Below are 16,625 nucleotides of genomic sequence, written 5' to 3'. Positions count from 1 at the left end.
GTTAATAACTAGATAACTAGATCAGAAGTATTGCTGTTACCATTATAGCTAGTGTTGTTAATATCATTAGCTAGAGATCAGTGCTATCACTGAGTTGCTGTTGTTTTTATTAGCTAAGTCAAAGCTATTGCAATTACTGATTTTATTGATATCGTTAAATAGATTTATCATATTGATATGGCTGTTGTTGCTGATCTTAGCTTTAGCTTGATCACTGGTAACACAGCAGCAGCTTCTTTAGCTGCATGAGTAGTATCAATATGTCATGTATCACTGGTATCACCATTGCATTTGTTAATCATGCTAGGCTTTTCAATCTTCCATCCATTAACCATGTCATCTACTATTTCTGATTCCTCTATTTACACATTGATAGAATTGTTACACCCACAATCACATTACGTATTCATTTAATACAACATGTCCTTCGTTAAGTTGGTTACATTTTGCTAATATCAAGCATCCTCATAGATAATGGTGTACTGGATAACATTTACTAAAATTTTTAAATGAATTGAATGCTGCTCCTTAGAGAAAGAAACCAGAACCTGCATGCAAATGTCAGCCAACTATCATAGAAAAAGGGAGATATAATCATGAAAGTAAGAACAAATTTTGCAGAAATTTGAATTTTCAGCCCTACTTGATATGCAGGATATGTGTAGGCAGGAATTTCCTTCAGTGCACCCAGTGCAAGCTATGGACACAGAAAAGGTGAAGTGGAATAATAGGAAGGTTAACATAGAAAGTAGTGTTTGCATGTGGAAGATGTTCAGGAGCCATAACGTCTACAGATACATAGGAAATTGATTTCCTCAAATGTCCCAGAAGCTCTCTAGAGGTAGTGGATAATTTCTGCTACCAAGGTGACCTAATTAACTGTGAAGGAGGATGTACCAAAAGGGTAATTGCTAGAATAAGAATAAGATAGAGAAATTCAGAGAGCTTTTACCTCTGTTAGCAACCAAAGGTCTCTCTCTTCATTTGAAAGGAAAACTGTGTGATGCATGTGTACAAACAGCAATGCTACATAGTAATAAGATGTAGGCTCTGAATGCAGAGGCATGCAAAAACTAGAGAGAAATGGAGCAAGTATGCACTGCTGGATATGCAATGTTAGTGTACATGTGCTAGTCTATTGAAAGAAAGGTTAGGTGTAAGAGAAATTAGATGCAGTGTGTAAGAAAGAAGACTGCACTGGTTTGGTCATGTAGTGTATATGCATGAAGACAGTTGCATAAAGGAGTCCTGATCATTTAAATTGGATGGAACTTGTGGAAGAGGAGACCCAGGAAGGCATGAGACGAAGTGTTGAAGGCTGATCTACAAAGCAGATGACAAAGAAATGAGATATTTGGCACCTTGCTGTATTCAAGAAGACCCATCCACTACAGCAGAACTAATAGCCTAGACCACCTTGGGAATGCTTGTTAGTGAGGGGCTCTTCCCCACCTCACCTTCATCCTCTCTGCCCCATCAACTTTTTCCCCTCACATTTCATCCGCTAATATCCATCACCTTTCTATCACCTAAGAGCACAATAGGCGTATACTCCATCTCCTGTGTCTTCTCCCACCTACTGTCTCCACCAATCCACCAAACTGGTGAGGACCAGTTTCAGTATAGGGGGTCTGTTAAATCAACTGTAGTCCTGATCCTCTACAAACCTGAATTGTAATTATCTGCCAATCTAACAAATTTTCGGTAGATTTGGCATTTTCTGTGGATTAGAGCATCAGGCAAAATGCCTTGCAATATTTCTTCCAGTTTTTACATTCTGAATTCAAATTCCACCTAAGCTAACTTTGCCTATCATTCTTTTGAGATCAATAAAATAGAGTAACTGTCAAGTACTAGGAACAAATGTATCAACTAACACCCTCCCCTTGAAACTGCTGACCTTGTACTTGTATCAGAAACTATTATTGCTATTGATGTTGCTAGTCAATCAGATAAATCCCTCCCCTTACCAGTTGTGGCCCTTATACCCAATTCAATATCAATAATTGTTATTAATATCAGGTTGTCCCTTAAGTAATGTTGTTTTTTTGTTGTAGGCTTTGAAAAAATAAAAAAAGCAAGTATGGTACCAATTTAATCAACTATATATTCCCCATTAGAATCAATAACATTTTTTTTATGCGATTCCTAAAGAAATCAGCTGACTTAGAAGAGAAAACTTCTTGAAGGTCCATTTCAAGTGCCTCTAAGGAATTGTATTCTTTTCCATCAATGAAATTTTGCAAACTTCAGAATAAATGATAACCCAAAGGAACAAGGTCAGGAGAATACAGAGGATGTGGAAGCCTTTCCCAACCTAGCTTCTCAATCTTGGCACATGTGATTTTTGCTTTGCACTATGAGGTCTGGCATAGTCATGATGGCAAATGAAACCCTTTCGATTGACTAAAGAGCACATTTGTTCTGTAAGTTTTTCATTCACTCTATCAATTTGTTCACAGTACACTTGAACTGTAGTTGTCTGGTTTTGTGGCAGGGTTTCAAAGTGTATTTCACCAAACATGTCCGACCAAATGTTTGACAAAACTTTTCAAGGATGAAGATCTTGTTTTGGATGGGGTCTTGCTTGTTCTGATCGAACCCATTAATGTCTTATAGAGTATCCACTTTTCATCAAAAGTCATTAGGCAGTTCAAAAATGGAGATATTTTCTCATGTAAATAAAGAGCAGTGCAGATATTGACACATTCTCTTTGATTGTATTCATTCATTCCATATGGAACCCACTTACCAAGCTTATTATCAGATTTGTCACATTTATCATTTGGTTTCATAAAACTTCCCTGTCCCCCAGTGATGGAGTAGGTGTCCATCCTTTTCTGTGTGGTTGCTATCACTGGAACAAAGAACTGGCTATGAATATTTATTAAAGTTTAAAAACCCACCCACACACCAACCCATCCAACAAATGAGACTCAGTGTGTGTGTGTGAGAGAGAGAGAGAGAGAGAGAGAGAGAGAGAAAGAGAAGACAAAAGCTAAAAGGGGTTGGAAGCTACAAGAATTCAAACAAAATTGAGCTAAGGGAAATAACTGGAATAAGCCTATGGCATTGATTAAGATAACTGGAACATGATGTAGGGAAAAATATTAATGAACTGAAATTTGACTCTTATTTAGATAAAGAACAAAATCTAATGACCATTAGTTTTTTGTTTTCCTTCTCTAAGAAGGAAATTTCAAAATCCTTTAGAATTTTTTGCATAGTTATTCAGTACATCAACACCTACATGGGCCATAAGAGCTTAATGATCATGGCTTTTATTTTAATAACTAATTTGTAAAAGTAATTAATAAATAGTTAAGGCGGTGCTCCAGCATGGCTGCAGTCAAATGACTAAAACAAAAGAATAAAAGAAACAGAAGCAGTATTAATACGAAATGGTAATATTTATCCCTACTTAAAAATTGACGTTGTGTTGTAAGAACACGAAATACTGTGTTACTTAACATGAGAAAACCTCTCATGTAGACTTGTGGTGCATATAAGCACTCGTGTTTATACCACTAGCAGGAGATAATTGTCTGATACTGCTACATGATTTGGTTGGAAGAATCTTTGAGCTATTTTTCAATGATTGGAAAGAAAATTAACAGAATTTCATGTTTCAGTGTCAGAGAAATAGAAGTTTGGATTTATATGTGACAGTTCTCTTTCATCTGTGATAATTTCACGAAATTTATTTTGTGTCAGATACTTCGGCTCATTTCTATGATATTTTGCTTTATTGAGATGACTTATTCAATTGTCTGAATAACAGTTTGGTTATTGATATAACATTACAGTGGTTGGTGTAATTTAATAAATGTGACAGACTCCTGAAAAGTATAACAGTTATGCTATTTACATAACAGTCAGGTTAAGGATATAACAATCTAGTTACAAATGTGACAGTTTGGCCATAGATGTGACTTGCAGGGCTTTGCTTTTTTTACCTGTTTTTGTTAAACAGTTGCAGATCTTTCAAATGACTTCAATAGATTTAATACTAAAATATTGATTCAAACATGCCAGTATATATTAAAACACAGTTCTGAAAAAATCAAGTATGATATAAAATACTTAAGGAATGCTAAATTATCTGCATTTATAACAGGTATACAGAGAAGATCAGAATTAACACCACTAAATTCCCAAATACTGTCTTCATTAATATTGCAATTTCCTCTGAAAAATTATTTTAGCAATATCAATATGTTCTTGAATTCTATACTATGCATTAATATCGTTATTTCTAAATTTACATTCTCTTAGTTTGGTTAATATTCTCTTTATAAGAATGCAATGTAGATATGCTATTTTATTTTTTGTTTCTCATGTTAGATTACACATGTGATATTGCACATCATGTTATTTGGTTTTATTGGATCAATTTAGTCATTGTTTACAGATTTTTAGTTAGATCTCAGATGAAAACATTTCTTTGCTTATGTTTTATCAGAGCCAACTTTTCATCTTCTTAATTTATGAGTCTTAATATTCAGTTTCTTCCTCCTAGCATATAAAGCAGATTGATTACTTGAATATCAGATTGATTGCATATTTTCACTGAATTGTTATTTGCTTTTATCCCACATTACAGATCAAGTGTTTGCCTTCTTTTTAGAATGCAGCTTTTACAGTTGAAGATCAAGTTGTTTACTCATGTCATAATAAAATGGTTTATTTAGCCATCTTTTCATCTGCACTATATTTACCTTAGTTTTACAATTAAACATCCACAATGTTTTCCCATTTGATTGACCTTTTCATTTAGAAATCTGGATTTTCATATGCATCTTTTTTCCAATCTATGAGGTACAGGCATGGCCATATGGTAAGAAGTTCACTTCCCAACCACATGGTCTTGGGTTCAAGTCCCTCTGTGTAGCATCTTAGGGAAGTGCTTCCTACTATATTCCTGGGCTGACCAAAGCTTTTGTGAGTATGTATGTATACATGTGTCTGTGTATATTTTTGTATGAGTTCATATTCTCATCTTCACATATGTCTTTTGGTTGTAAACAATGGCTTTACTCTTCATGCAAACAATGTCATTTGTTTCCAGTTCTCTTTGTAACCATGTCTGGGCTGTTTGTTGTTGATAGACTGGGAGATTATTATTGTACTTAGAAATAGGTGAAGATTGGCACCAAGAAAGGCATCCAACCATACAAAACTTTGCCCTAACTTTGATGGTGACGATGACAACAACAACAACAACAAAGACAATGACAATGCTTATACTCTTCCTTTCCACACATTTTATAGATATTGTTCTTATTCTGAATATTAATCCACAGTTCTACTAGATTATAGACAAAAATATTTAACCTAAAATCCATTCTCTACAAATCCTTTGTTGTCTATATACCAGACACACAAGCAGAAAACCTTGTATATAAACCACAAGTACACACACACACACATGTATGTATGCATGTGTATATGTATGTATGAATGAACAAATAAATTAAGCGTGTATGCCTAATACACTAATTTCATTTCACATTTTCTAATAATGTCTCATTTCAAGCCATTTATTTGTAAATAACTGTCTCTGATTGTAGTGTCCAGAACATCATGTTTCTCTATGCTATTGCAATATACTTTAAATTGAAAGCTTGATTGACTCTCTCATGTTTTGTTTCCGTTATCTACATTTATTTTATCCTATTTTCACAATTTCTTCATTGCTGGTTTTTGCTTGGATCACTTTGTTAAACTCTAGTTCACAAGTCTTTTGTACATTTCTTTTCTTTTTAATCTATATAACTTGTGAATAAGTACCTACCTTTATCTGAGTTCAAAAATTGATTAGTATATTTATTACCTTAGTTGACACATTCTACAACAGGTTCTCACAGAAAGTTTATCCATTATATGTTAAAAAAATTGTCCCATTCTTTGTAACACAAAAATACATATATTTTTTTAATTGTTCTTCTATAGTTTATCTTTTTTTTTTTATTCATTTCTAACTTCCTGCTTTTATTTGTTCTTCATTTATCAAACAATCACTTTACAATCTTGCCTTTTTACATTGTCCCATCTATGATTGAATTATCTTACTTCTGCACATTATGTGATAATCTGTCTTGAAATGTGCTTCAGATACCAATCATTTATAAATTACTGATTAGAAGGAATATATTTCAGAAAACATGGTTGTTACTGTTACATTACCTTCAAGAGAATCAAGATAATAAAATTCTGGACTTTAATGACCGAAACCAATTGAAGAAATTGGCTCAACACCAGTAGACAAGTCAAAATTGATCTAGCTTGGCACAGTACCATTTTATCAGCATTTATCACAAACATATATAATAAAAGTTATGGAACAGCTACAGAAAATAGGACGGGAAAGAAAATCCCTTTCCAATAATTTTGAAATTGATATGAAGAAATGTGATGTCAGAAATAAAATAATGATAGACTTCATCTGAAGTTTATTGTTGATGTGGCTGTAGATAATCTTGGCTTTCATTAACATCTCCTGAGGAAAGATAAGAAGTATAAAGGTGAAAATAGCAGTAGAGATTGTTAATGGAAACAATAACGAAAGTAAGAAATGAAAGTGAGTAAAGAAATAATAAAGAAAATGAGATATAACTAAAAAGCAAGAAGATATAAACGAATAAAGAGGAATGAAATTACAATGAACAGAAGAGGAAACTAAGAAAGAGGGAAAGGAAATGAAGAGGAAAAAGAAGAAGATTAATGGTGGAAATGAAAAGTAGGGAAGAAAAAGGCAAAATAACAGGGGCCATACACTTATATTGGAAATCAAAACAACCATGAAATTATTGAAATATGGCTGACATCAGAGTTCAAGACAGAAATAATTCTATGTTAGAACATTATTCTTATAACTTCAGGCTTTGCTTTTAGTCATTTGCTATATTCTATATTCAGGCACATATTATACATTTGCTTTGAGAGGCAAAATAATCCATACCAATATCTGTGTTCCTTTCCTTTTGTATGTGAATAATAAAATGCGTTGTTATTATTGGATTGTCAAAATAATTAGAGCATCAGATAAAATGCCTTGAAGAATTTGGATACAGTTCTGTATGTCCTGAGCTGGAATCTTGCTACGGTCAGCTCTACCTTTCATCCTTATGGTGTTGATAAAGTAAAGTACAGTCAAACACAAGGGCTTATTTGATCAAATAACCCTTTTCTCCAAAAAATATCTGGCCTTGTGCCTGCATTAGAAACAATCATCATCATCATTATCAGCACCATCATCATGTCTTCAACAACTTAGTACAACTTAGTACATCTATATCCCTAAAGTGTGTGCCGCACTGTCTTCTAGGGTGTAGAGTTGTGTTTGTATATACTACATTAGATTTGTTGCAGGATTTGTTTCGTGGCTGGAATTGTTATCTTAATATTTCACCTATTATATAGAATGTGTGCATTATGAGTTGTGTTATTTTGTTGGGTGGTTTTTGTGATTTGTATGTGATGTGTGGTTTGAGATAAATGTTTTAGTATCAGTTAGTGATCATGTAAAATAATTAGTTCTGTATTGTTTTGTGTTTTGTTAGTGGGTTGAAACTGTGTGAGTTGTTAGTTTTATGCTATTGGATATAGAATAAGGCTATGTATTGCATTATTTTATCAGTTGCAGTTGTGAAGAACATGTCATGTGTTATACAGTTTGGAGATGACTCTGTAAAGTACATGTTGTCTGGAGATGACTCTGTAAAATACATGTTGTGCAAGTTGTGTTATTTTCTTCCCACTAATAAAGGGAAGGTCAGTACCCATGAACCCTTATTTTTTAAGGCCTTCAAAACTGGGCAGGAAGGAGAGGAATTTTTCCTCAAATTAGTGACCTAGTCCAGACATTTGTGATGATGTGGATGCTGCTAAAAGCTCACAAGAACCAGCTGCAGATGTTAAAACCAGGCAAAGAGCCAGAACTGCATACTGTAAAACATTCTCTTTGCTACTTTAACAAGTCCACCACTCTTTTTCTGGGGAATATCCTTTATTTTATCAACCCCAAAAGGATAAAATGTAGAACTGACATAGATGGGACTTGAACATAAAGTGTGGAGAGCCAAAATAAATACTGCAAGATATTTAGAACTCTGTGCTAACAACTTCTCAACTTCACTGATATTTGTGTGGAAAATACATTGTGTTCAGACTGTTTAAAACTCTTTTAGTGGGTTTTCAGAATCATTAGAATGTCAAAACATCTTGCAGTATTTAGTCATACCTCTTTATGTTTTCCTCTATCTCATGGCTATGGCAAAAAAAGATTGGTGGACAAATTGACTGAAGACAGATACTTTCTTCTTGAATTAGAAAGAAAGATAAGGGCAGAGAGAGAGGTTCATTCCAGCCATAAATTTGTTAGAAGATGGTTGACTGTGGTGAACATAGCAAGAGAGAGGTTCTATTCTAAGCAAGCATTTGTGGATCTGAGGATAACATGTAAGAGAAGGTATTTGCCCTTGGTAATCAGTATAATTCTGAATCAGTTAGTGTTTTTTTTTATTGATCCTGGTTAGAGACACCCCTTTATCAGAAGAACTGTTTCACCATTTATTTCTATACTATAAATAAATTTGATTTCATTTGCTGTTTTTCCTGACTCAATTTTTGAGAAAACTGCCCTGCCTCTGTCGCCACTTTATATTATCTGTCTTTGTAGTGTCTCCTTCATTTGATTCCCCAAAGACAAAAGACCAATGTTATCATCATCATTGTCATTGTTGTTCAGTGATAGAAATGATAATTTATCTGTGCCTCTTATATTCCAAGATCAAAGTCTCAGTTCCATCATCTGGCAATGACTTTAATCTGCCTTCACTCTATAATTCTTTCTACTACAGGTACAAGGCCTGAAATTCAAGAGAAAGGGCTATTACATCAACCCCAATATTTCACTGGTACTTAATTTATCCACCCCAAAAGGATGAAAGGCAAAGTCAACTTTGGCGGAGTTTGAACTTAGAACATAAAGACGGACCAAATACTGTGAAGCATGCTAACGATTCTGCCTGCTTACCAGCTTACCTTCATTCTATAATAAAGATAGATTAATATCATTACTTGATAATCTGAAAAGATGGTGAAATCGACAGTTGTAGTGAAATTGATGGTTAATCTAGTATTTGAACATGGTTACATACATGCATACATACATATACAAACACACATACATACATGCTTGCATACATGCACACATACATAATACATACATACACACACACATACATTCATTCATACATACATACATACATACATACATTCATACATACATACATACATGTATTCATTCATTCATTCATTCATTCAGTCATTCATTCATTCATTCATTCAGTCATTCATTCATTCATTGTTATTCAGTTCATATATTTCAAATATTTATTTCATTCAGAAAATTTACAGTTGATCGGGCCTCTAGAACAAAAAGTAAAAAACTTTTATAATTCCTGCCTTTTGGAGAGTGATGGCTTCAAACAAGATATCCGGAAAAAAACACTTGACTCTTTAAGAAAACTTATCCATAAAGTTGGTGGCTGGAGTTTAAAAAATGCCACCAACAATACAATTTTATATCCCGAGTGGACATTTGAGTCTGTTTTACTTGAGATACATCTCCTGGACATATGGCCTCTATTTCGAATCACAGTTGACGTTGATGAAATGGATCTGTCAAGGAATATATTCAAGGTAATACATTGCATTGTTGCTTTTTTCTTTCCATTTTACTGTTGCATTTCTTAAACATCTGATGGTATTTTATTTATATTCCACTATGATTAATGACATTGTGACATTAGTAGCCATTCATTTGAAAGAGAAATTTAACCCTTTAGCATTTAAACTGGCCGTATCCAGGCTCTCTCACATACCCTACAATGTTATACTAAAAATAAGCAATAACGTTATTGAAATCTCAAAGCTACAAGATAATGCATAACTAATTCAAAACAATGAGAATAAATAAAACTTACATTTGTTAGAGTAATCTGAACGATAAAGGGTTAATCATATGAAATTTAGATTTGTATGTGGAAACATCTGTGGTTAATAAGTCAAATAATTTATGGCTGTGATTTGTTACACTTAAAACAAATACAGCTCAATAACTACTGTCCTCTGATAGAACTTGTTTTTGAAACATTGCTCCTTAATCTAAAAACAAGAAGATATTCTCTATAATAATGTTTCAATGATAAAAATATTTAAGGAAAAATACATTGTACTAATAATCAAAAGATATAAGCAATTTGGTTTTATATGCTTACCTTACTTAGAATTATGTGTCATTCTATAACATGCTTATGGCATTATTTGTGGATAGGGCTTTAGGCTCAGAAGCAGTGAAAGAAAGCAGGTTTCACAAGCAATATCAAAGTAGCAAGGCATTGGATATATTTAGCCTAGATAAAAGCTAAGAATCAGCTATTCAGTAATGCTCTGTATTCTGAGGTAAAGGTTTCAAATTGCTAAGCAATGCACTCGTATGAAGTAAGATGCCATTAAGAAAAATTTGCCTGCTATGACAATAGTACACTTACTCTCAGTAATGAGAAAAAGAAAAAGGTATACAAGTAAAAATAAGAGACTGTTGAATGAGAATTTTGAACAGCATGGCAAGAGACTAATCTATATAAAACCAAAAGAGTGGTCATCTATCAAGTTAGCTATCAAGGCTACTAAGGAAATGAAAGCAAGGAAAGCAACAAGTCCGATGAAGATTATGCTGATCTTTTGATGACACGAAGATATATAATTCATACATTCAATACTTGTCTAATTAATGCAATGGTGTAAGAAAGTGTTATCTCTAATGACTGGAGTACAAGTATCATCAATTGGTTAAAGGAAAAGAATTAGCACTAACGAAAGGCAATTATAGAAGTTACAAACAGTTGAAATAAGTTTTGAAAGTCATTGATAACATTTTAGCAAGTTAGAGCATGATAAGAATAAAATGCAATCTGGGCTGTTGTTACAGATGCTTAATCACTATTCAACACTGATTGGGAAGAATTGTAAGCATTATTCACTGTATACATCCATTTTTTTAAATAGTAAGATGTAATTTTCAAGGATATTTGTTTGTTAATACCTCAAGCATTAACATACAATCTCCCTTTGGCGCATTTGTCTTTGTACTAGTAATTCTGAAATGCACTTTTCTCACCTGCAAGAGAAGTTATTGCTTCAAGAAAAAAGTTCTCAACCAAAAAAAGATTTTGGACAGCATTCTACTCTCTGAAACCAAAGAAAGCAATGTACAGATAAATAACTGGTGAGATCACTTGAAGCTATGTAAAATAGTGAGTAGAGGCTGTAAATAAAGTTATGGTTCTCAGCAAATTCAAGGAAGAATTTAATACAAAAGTAGTTTGACCAAATTTCTTATCTTGTTTTATTTGTTAGTTAATCTAGTTAGTGGTAAAAGACTGGTCGTTGGTGAAAGAGTTTGCTTAGAGATGTGACATTCTTCGGGGAGTCTCACATAATGATATACATGTTTTAGTCATAGGAGCCAGAGCAGAGTACCATTGACCCTTTTCGAGGCCTCCAAGACTGGTAGGAGGATGGAATGAAATTATCTTTAGAGTGGAGACCTGATCCAAATATTTGCAACAGAATGGACTCTGCTAATGGATTCAGGGGCAAGTGGGATTGTAATGCCAAATGACTAATTAACTCTATCTCACAAGAATAAGAAGGTTATTTTGACTGGTTTCCACAGTCTCCATCTCTCAAATTACCCTTACAAGACTTTGATGAACCCAAGTCTGTTGTAGAAGACTTGAAGACATTTGATCAAGATGCTGCACAAGGGGATTGAACACAAAAGCACGTAGCTAAAAAGCAAACTTAAACCACAATGATCAAAACCCATCCAAACACCCATCATATATACAATCCTGAAAGAAACAAGAAAGAAGTTAAAATAATTAAGGGATACTAAATTATCTGCATTTATAACAGGTTTACAAAGATCAGAATTAACACCACTAAATTCCCAAATACTGTCTTCATTAATATTGCAATTTCCTCTGAAAAATTATTTTAGCAATATCAATATGTTCTTGAATTCTATACTATGCATTAATATCGTTATTTCTAAATACACATTCTCTTAGTCAGTTTGGTTAATATTCTCTTCATAAGAATGCATTGCAGATACGCTATTTTATTTTATGCCTCTCATGTTAGATTACACATGTGATATTGCACATCATGTTATTTGGTTTTATTGGATCAATTTAGTCATTGTTTACAGATTTTTAGTTAGATCTCAGATGAAAACATTTCTTTGCTTATGTTTTATTAGAGCCAACTTTTCATCTTCTTAATTTATGAGTCTTAATATTCAGTTTCTTCCTCCTAGCATATAAAGCAGATTGATTACTTGAATATCAGATTGATTGCATATTTTCACTGAATCGTTATTTGCTTTTATTCCACATTACAGATCAAGTGTTTGCTTTCTTTTTAGAATGCAGCTTTTACAGTTGAAGATCCAGTTATTTACTCAAATCATAAGGTATATGAGGCTGTAGCACAGCAATCAGTACTGTTGTGCAAGAGAACTCTTATAAGCTGATAACAGTATTCTCATTGCTGAATCTGTAGAAGAGCTACAAAAAATTCCAATCATACAAAAGTGATCTTAGTAAAAAAGTGCCTAGCAACATAAATTCTAATATCTCTGGGAAATTGCTTAATTCTACATATAAAAAAAAGTAGAAGGAAATTTGTTACATAGCACAAATAATTGAGTACTCAACAATTATAACTTTTGTGTAGTCAGTTTGTGCAAAGTAGCAAGGTAAAGATGGGGTAGAAGAATTTCAGGGAACTGCTGCTTCTCTTGATAAAGTGATAAAGAATTTCTGGTTATGATAGAGTGTTTAAAGAATTTGTAGAAAGTATGATGCTGCATGGTTTTGTGATATGAGCACTGAATATGCAAGAAAGCCAGAGTGAAAAACAAATAGTTAGGCATGATCTACTGTATGTGCAATATTAACCTGTATGAAAAGCAGACACAGTGAGCTGAGGGATTGACTTAGCTTAAAATGTATCAGCCATGATATACAGAAGAGATTACTGCAGCAGCTTAAATATGTGCTAGAAATGGTCAATAAATACTGAGAAAAATGTGTAAGGAGATAATAGTGAAAGAGGCCTATGACTGGGGAAGTCAAAAAAATCATAGGCAGAATTGGTGAGGTCAGATCACAAGATGATCAACTAAATCTTGTTCATGATAAGATTACTCAGAATGAACATAAGTAGAAATCTGTCAAACGGTCTGTGTGAATATAAAACAATTAAGATAATTCAAGTGGAAAATTATGCTATAGATGTAAAACTTTATAATTGGTAAACCAACACAAATTTATGAAAGCTTAGAAACATCTTTTGTGTCAGTGTTTGTCCCCCACCATTGCTTGATAACCGATGTAGGTGTGTTTACACCCCCATAACTTAGTGGTTCTTCAAAAGAGACCAAAGCAATAAGTACCAGGTTTCAAAAAATGTAAGTACTGGGGTTGATTTGTTCGACTAAAATACAGCAATTCCACAATCTAATGGCTGAAACAAGTAGAAGGTAAAAGATAAAAGATGAGTCTAATGGTTACTAAGACTGAATGACTAGACACATAAATTAACAAAGACACATTGGTAGGTGTGTGAACATTTTGGAAAATAAATACATTACCAAGTGTATAGTTGATAGGTAAGTAGGTTGTTGTTGCCATTGTTGATGCTGTTATAATTTAACCCCAGGTCAGCCCTGGCCTCACTGATCTATGACCAAAGATATTCTAATCATGACTATCATGTCTTTTCCTAACCATAATGTATGCATCCATGTCACATTACACAATATTACCTTCTTTTCTAAGGCAGTATGGGGTAATTTAAGGGAATTTAGCTGCTACTTTTTAGTCAGTTGAACAGCAGCATAGAGGCAACAACAACATGATGTTGTTTATCCCAAAGTCAAGTGCTAATCAAGCCAACCATTAATCAGAAGGCATTCCAGCTGTGATCATCCTGTGTGTTTTGCTTTATAGACACACTGTGTCTAAGATAACATTATCCAACGTGTCTTTTTTAAGACAGCAGATGTCATTTGAAAAAGAGTTTGATTTTTATTTCTGACAGATTGGGTGACCACATAGGGGCTTTCTTGTTCGTTCAGAACACACACATAGGTATTTAAATGAGATTCGTTTTTTATAACATATGATCTTTATTAACAGATTGGAATTGGGAGTAATTTCCTTGATTCACACAGACATCCATTATCAAGCAATCAAGGCAATGAAACATCACTCCATGGGCAGCTCTATTCTCAGGTAAATATTATTTTTTAGGACATTATTTGTACTTCTGTGTATTTTTATGATAAACTTTAATATCAAGAACTTCTAGTATTATTTATAATATCTTAAGGTGGTTAGCTGGCAGAATTATTAGCATACCATCTCTACATTCTGAGTTCAAATTCTGCTGAGGTCCACTTTGCCTTTCATCCTTTCGGGATTGCTAACATAAGTACCAGTTGAGCTCTGGGGTTGATGTCATTGACTTAACTCCTTCCCCAAAATTCCTGGCCTTGTGCCAAAATTTGAAGCCAATATTATTTATATTTTGTACAGTCTATTAATTTGTATTTTTCCCAAATGAAATTACTCTTTTTTCATTTCATTTTAATACATGATATAAATATGCAAACTCTATCTTGATTGTACTCCATACAAAATATTCTGAAAAATATCTCAAATATGGAGGAATTTAATAAAATTACTAACTTTATCATCATTAAGCTGGCATTTGAGGTATAACAAAATTCTGCATAAAATTATTATTGAAGGGTTAAAACCAGAATTGGTCATAGGCGAGTTGCTATCATAAAATATTCTGTCATACCGCTTTAGCAAGTTTAATGTTTCCATTTTGAGTAGCAAACATGTGGACTTCAGCCCCAGACTGACACTATAGATACTGTAAATTCCAGTATATTCTTAATTCCTGTATCTCCCAATTACAAGAAAATGGGTAGAAAAATCTTCTACTGATGGTTTATTAACCACCAAATTTATTAGTTGTAGCCTAGAGATGGTGGCCTGTGGTTCTGAGTGTTATTATCGCTTGTGTTGTATCTCATCCTTTTAATTTTGCTAAAATATTATGATTTTAGCAAAATTTTGATGCTGTCTTAGATATCACATCTCAGAGCAAAATTAGTTCTGTGCATTGTAAAAAAATATTGTTATCTACATATGTTGTTGTTTAATCCTAAGTCACCCCTGATCAAATATATCTATGATCAATGACATTCCTGCCTTTTAAGTTGGCAAGGTGTGATTTGAGGGAATTTTGCTATTATTTCTAACAAGTTAAGTGACTATGTAGAGCACCCTTATTGTAGAGACTACAGGTGATCTTGAAAGTGTTAAAAAGTGAAACTTTCCATCAGAGAAGTTGAGTGTCTTTGTTGATGATGTCAATGGAAGATGAAAGATAGAAAATATGAACTAGAGTGAAAAAGTATACTAAGTAGAGAAAACAGGGAGAAATTTTATCTAAAAGATTATGCAAGACTGGGCTGGTGAACAGAAGGTGATGTTAAAATAGGGAAGAAATTAAAGCTGATTACTGCATTAATTTGCAGAAATATAAATGAAGGTTACTCACTTTGGTTAAACATTTAATCATCCTGAGCTTGCTAAGGAATAAAGAGATACTGAATTTCTACACCTGTTGGTTGTGTTATATACACATACCTTCATGTATCTAGGAAATCTTTTCTGCCAAAATACTCTGTAAAATATGTAGTCGAATTAAATAACTGTAACTATCTGAATGCATGTAATAATTCAACTCATTGGAAAGAGGAATGGGTCTCCTTTCTTTCTTTCTTTTTTTTTCTTAGAATTGAATAAATAAAATGAAAATACTTGTGACATTTTAGTCCCTTCCCCCTTATTAAGTATCACAAGAATCTTTTTCCTTTTTTTTCTCACTTTTATTTGAATTTAAACTCAATTAAGTCTGCTTGTCTCTGTGACCTGTCAATTGACATTCTAACACATCCTAAAAAATTTTAAATAAATTGTGCCATCAGCTGGGAGTATAGATCTAAGAGTAATTCTTTTTTGTCAATTTTGAATTTTTCAGTATTTAAAAGAATCCTTTGACCGATATCTAAAGGAAACAATTAGAATAATGGAACTTTTTATCGGGAAGTCGGTTAATGTCAGCAAGATGGCATATGAAGTCAGCCTTATGGAAAAGACTCTTGTTCAGGTAATTGTATGGCCACCCAGTCTCACATATCATTTTTACCCATCCCAATGAGATGTAGAAGTTAGTGCAATATATATAGGTGCTGATATGGTTGGAGTTAAGAGGTTTGCTTCATAACCATTTAGTTACAGAGGTTTGATCCCTTTGTACAGCACCTAGGAGACATATCTTTGATTGACTAATATTGTGTAAATGGAATTTGGTAGATCGTCATATATGTATACATATACATATATAAACATACACACACACACACACACACAAATACACACACACACACACACACACACACACAAATACAC

At 33.3% G+C, this 16,625-nt stretch overlaps 1 protein-coding gene across 1 annotated transcript in view; it reads left to right on the top strand.

Moving 5' to 3' along the window:
• LOC106884025 (uncharacterized) overlaps positions 1-16,625 on the top strand; it is a 693,536-nt gene that overhangs the window by 631,255 nt on the left and 45,656 nt on the right. Inside the window, exons 5-7 of the mRNA XM_052972775.1 lie at positions 9,410-9,705; positions 14,274-14,369; positions 16,195-16,323. Of these exons, the coding sequence (XP_052828735.1) occupies positions 9,410-9,705; positions 14,274-14,369; positions 16,195-16,323 (521 nt within the window). The remainder of the gene's footprint in view (positions 1-9,409; positions 9,706-14,273; positions 14,370-16,194; positions 16,324-16,625) is intronic.

Source organism: Octopus bimaculoides, chromosome 14, assembly GCF_001194135.2.
Source record: "Octopus bimaculoides isolate UCB-OBI-ISO-001 chromosome 14, ASM119413v2, whole genome shotgun sequence".
Taxonomy (NCBI): Eukaryota; Metazoa; Mollusca; class Cephalopoda; order Octopoda; family Octopodidae; genus Octopus; species Octopus bimaculoides.
Note: the sequence above shows the minus strand (reverse complement) of the source record. Positions and strands in the feature narration are given on the sequence as shown.